We start from the raw sequence: 2,432 nt of genomic DNA on the forward strand, positions 1-2,432 counted from the left end.
AAAATTCTGGTGTCTGATATTTTAATTTTTTTCATTAAATTTGTTATTTGAAGTATTTTTAATATTGCTCATTTAATTGTACAGATCGTAGAAAAATTATTTTGGTAATTTTGTTATTAGACAGATTCTTATCTGAATCTCAGTTTTTTTTAACAATATTAACCCTAAAATAAAAATATCATAAAACTAATAATAAAAAAAAGAAAGTTTATGCAAAAAGTTTACAAAAATCCAAAAAGAAGTTTTTGAGAGAAAAAATGTCTTAAAATATAACTATTCATATGCCTTCTTCTATTAGTTTAAACTTTTAGGAGAAGTGCTATCATATGATATGGTATCAAAATTTTTATGATTGAAATGTTTAAAGTTCGATTCTTGTTATCACCAAAAAAAAAATTATTAGCATAAGACAAATAAAAAAAAAAGAAAAGAAGTCTTATGCAAAAAATTCAAGCAAATCCAAAAAAGATTATTGTTTATAAAAACATATTAGAGAAATAATAATTTATGTGTTTTCTCCTATCAGTTTGAGCTTTTGGCAAAAGTAGCTCATATTTTATCTTTGTTACTCTTTTTATTAATAAAAAAAATTAATAATAAAAAATATTTAAAAAAATTGAGTCAACAGTTAAAACTACTATTATCAATTAAAAAAATTAGAATTATTATTCAAGTGAATTCGAATTGATATTGACACACAAATCAAATGTAAATTAATATTTTATTAAACTAAAATTATGACAATCAAATTTTAATTGTTGTCTTGTAAAAAAAATCTATAAGAAAGAATCATTTTTTTTTATTAAAACGTGCTTGTTCATTTTAATGACTTTATTATATGAATTCTATTTTATTTTATCGTACAAATCCTTTATTTATTATTTTTTTTGAAATTTATTCTCCGAAAAATTCTTATTTTATGTTATGATTTTATTGACAATCATAAAAAGACAATTTTCTTTTGTTGCACATATTATATAATAAATTATTATATCTATTGTATTATTTTTTTATTTTTACCAATTATTACATTTATTCGATAGATTTACAAACTGCGAAACTTTTTTTTTTCCGATCTCTATTCTTAGTAGCCAAAACTAATGCTTTAATTTTCTGTTGAATAATAGTTTGAGTAAATCTTAAATGAGTTCTCTTTCGAACGAAAACTTGATGTAAATACATGAATTTTTGTTCTACGTTCCTAAACGAGATATCCTCGTTTAATGTTAGTAATTGAGCACATGATATTTTGATGAATAATAATTCAATTTTTTTACTACAAAAAAATTATGGTCAAATAAATAATCGTAACCATAACTAATAAAAATGATGATCATAGATCTATAATCATAATTTTTGACTTATGATCACAATTTTTTTACCGAACCATAATTTGACCCGCGACTAGTTTGCTGACATGTAGCATACATGATCGTCTAATGGAAGTGTGTAATAGAAACGTAGAGCATAATTAGCGTAAACAACAAAAATGATTTATGAACTGAAATTGTAGTTAAGACCACCCAATTTTATTTAGCACACTAAAGTACATATAATATGATAACTCATATCATATCATCCATATTATTAATTATAAGGGATAGATATGATGACAACATACAGAGTATCATTCATATCATTATTTAATTACTCTAAGTATATTATTACATCAACAGTTGTGAGCACACCAACAAGCCATTTTCATGCAGGTTCCACTAACAAAGTGCTCTTTGTTCTTGCAATGATCATCGCAGCTTGCATTGGTAAAGCATGGTCCTCTGTATGTATCTGCCAGGTGGTTGCATAGCTTTGCCTCTGTTTTCACCACTCCCTCCTCTGCATCCATCCATTTTTCAATTTCATTACAACAATATCATAATAATATAATTAACATTATTAATAATAAATAAGAGGTGATCATGACATACGAGCAAGAAAGAGAACGAGGAAGAAGATGCAGAATCCAGCAACTGTTTTCTTCTCCATTATTGCTGTTTCGATTTGTACCGATCGTTGAGGTTTATGTGTGTGATCTATTTATATACACAAAGGTTCGGACTATGAACAAGAGAGATTTAAGTACGTAGGTGCTATACTAAGAAATAAACACGTGGCATGAGATTTCAATTCCAGTGTATGATGTGGGTGTCAATTTATTTTGAAAGTGAAGAAAAGTCAGCAATGCACATCTAAGTGTAGTAGTAGTGTGGACGCATGCAGAGATTGTTATCAACAAAAAGGCAGGGCTGAGATATATGTATATGATAAATTTTTCTTTTGGTAGTTTACTGATGTATTAGTCTGATCCATTGCTTCTTGAGATTCTAACACTGCAGCAAACTTCAAATTGGATTCTATTCTTCTAACTTGCGGTCGAAAATGACATCGTATTACGCAACGAAAAATGTTGAGGGTTAAATTCATTGTTTTTT

At 26.5% G+C, this 2,432-nt stretch overlaps 1 protein-coding gene across 1 annotated transcript; it reads right to left on the reverse strand.

Moving 5' to 3' along the window:
* Positions 1-1,508: 1,508 nt before the first annotated feature.
* Positions 1,509-2,108, reverse strand: LOC130946760 (defensin 1). The gene is made up of 2 exons (XM_057875605.1): positions 1,929-2,108; positions 1,509-1,836 (listed from the first exon to the last, which is right to left on the reverse strand). The coding sequence occupies exons 1-2, from the start codon at positions 1,984-1,986 to the stop codon at positions 1,670-1,672; spliced, it is 225 nt and encodes a 74-aa protein (XP_057731588.1). The 5' UTR covers positions 1,987-2,108; the 3' UTR covers positions 1,509-1,669.
* Between the last annotated feature and the right edge of the window lie 324 nt (positions 2,109-2,432).

The sequence above is a fragment of the Arachis stenosperma genome, chromosome 8 (assembly GCF_014773155.1).
Source record: "Arachis stenosperma cultivar V10309 chromosome 8, arast.V10309.gnm1.PFL2, whole genome shotgun sequence".
NCBI classification, from domain to species: domain Eukaryota; kingdom Viridiplantae; phylum Streptophyta; class Magnoliopsida; order Fabales; family Fabaceae; genus Arachis; species Arachis stenosperma.

What these genes read in the sequence shown, in the direction of transcription:
- LOC130946760 (XM_057875605.1), bottom strand. Translation starts at nt 1,986, where the DNA reads ATGGAGAAGAAAACAGTTGCTGGATTCTGCATCTTCTTCCTCGTTCTC. An exon ending in CCTCGTTCTCTTTCTTGCTC is followed by an intron (nt 1,837 to 1,928) that starts GTATGTCATGAT and finishes GGATGGATGCAG; the next exon opens with AGGAGGGAGTGGTGAAAACA.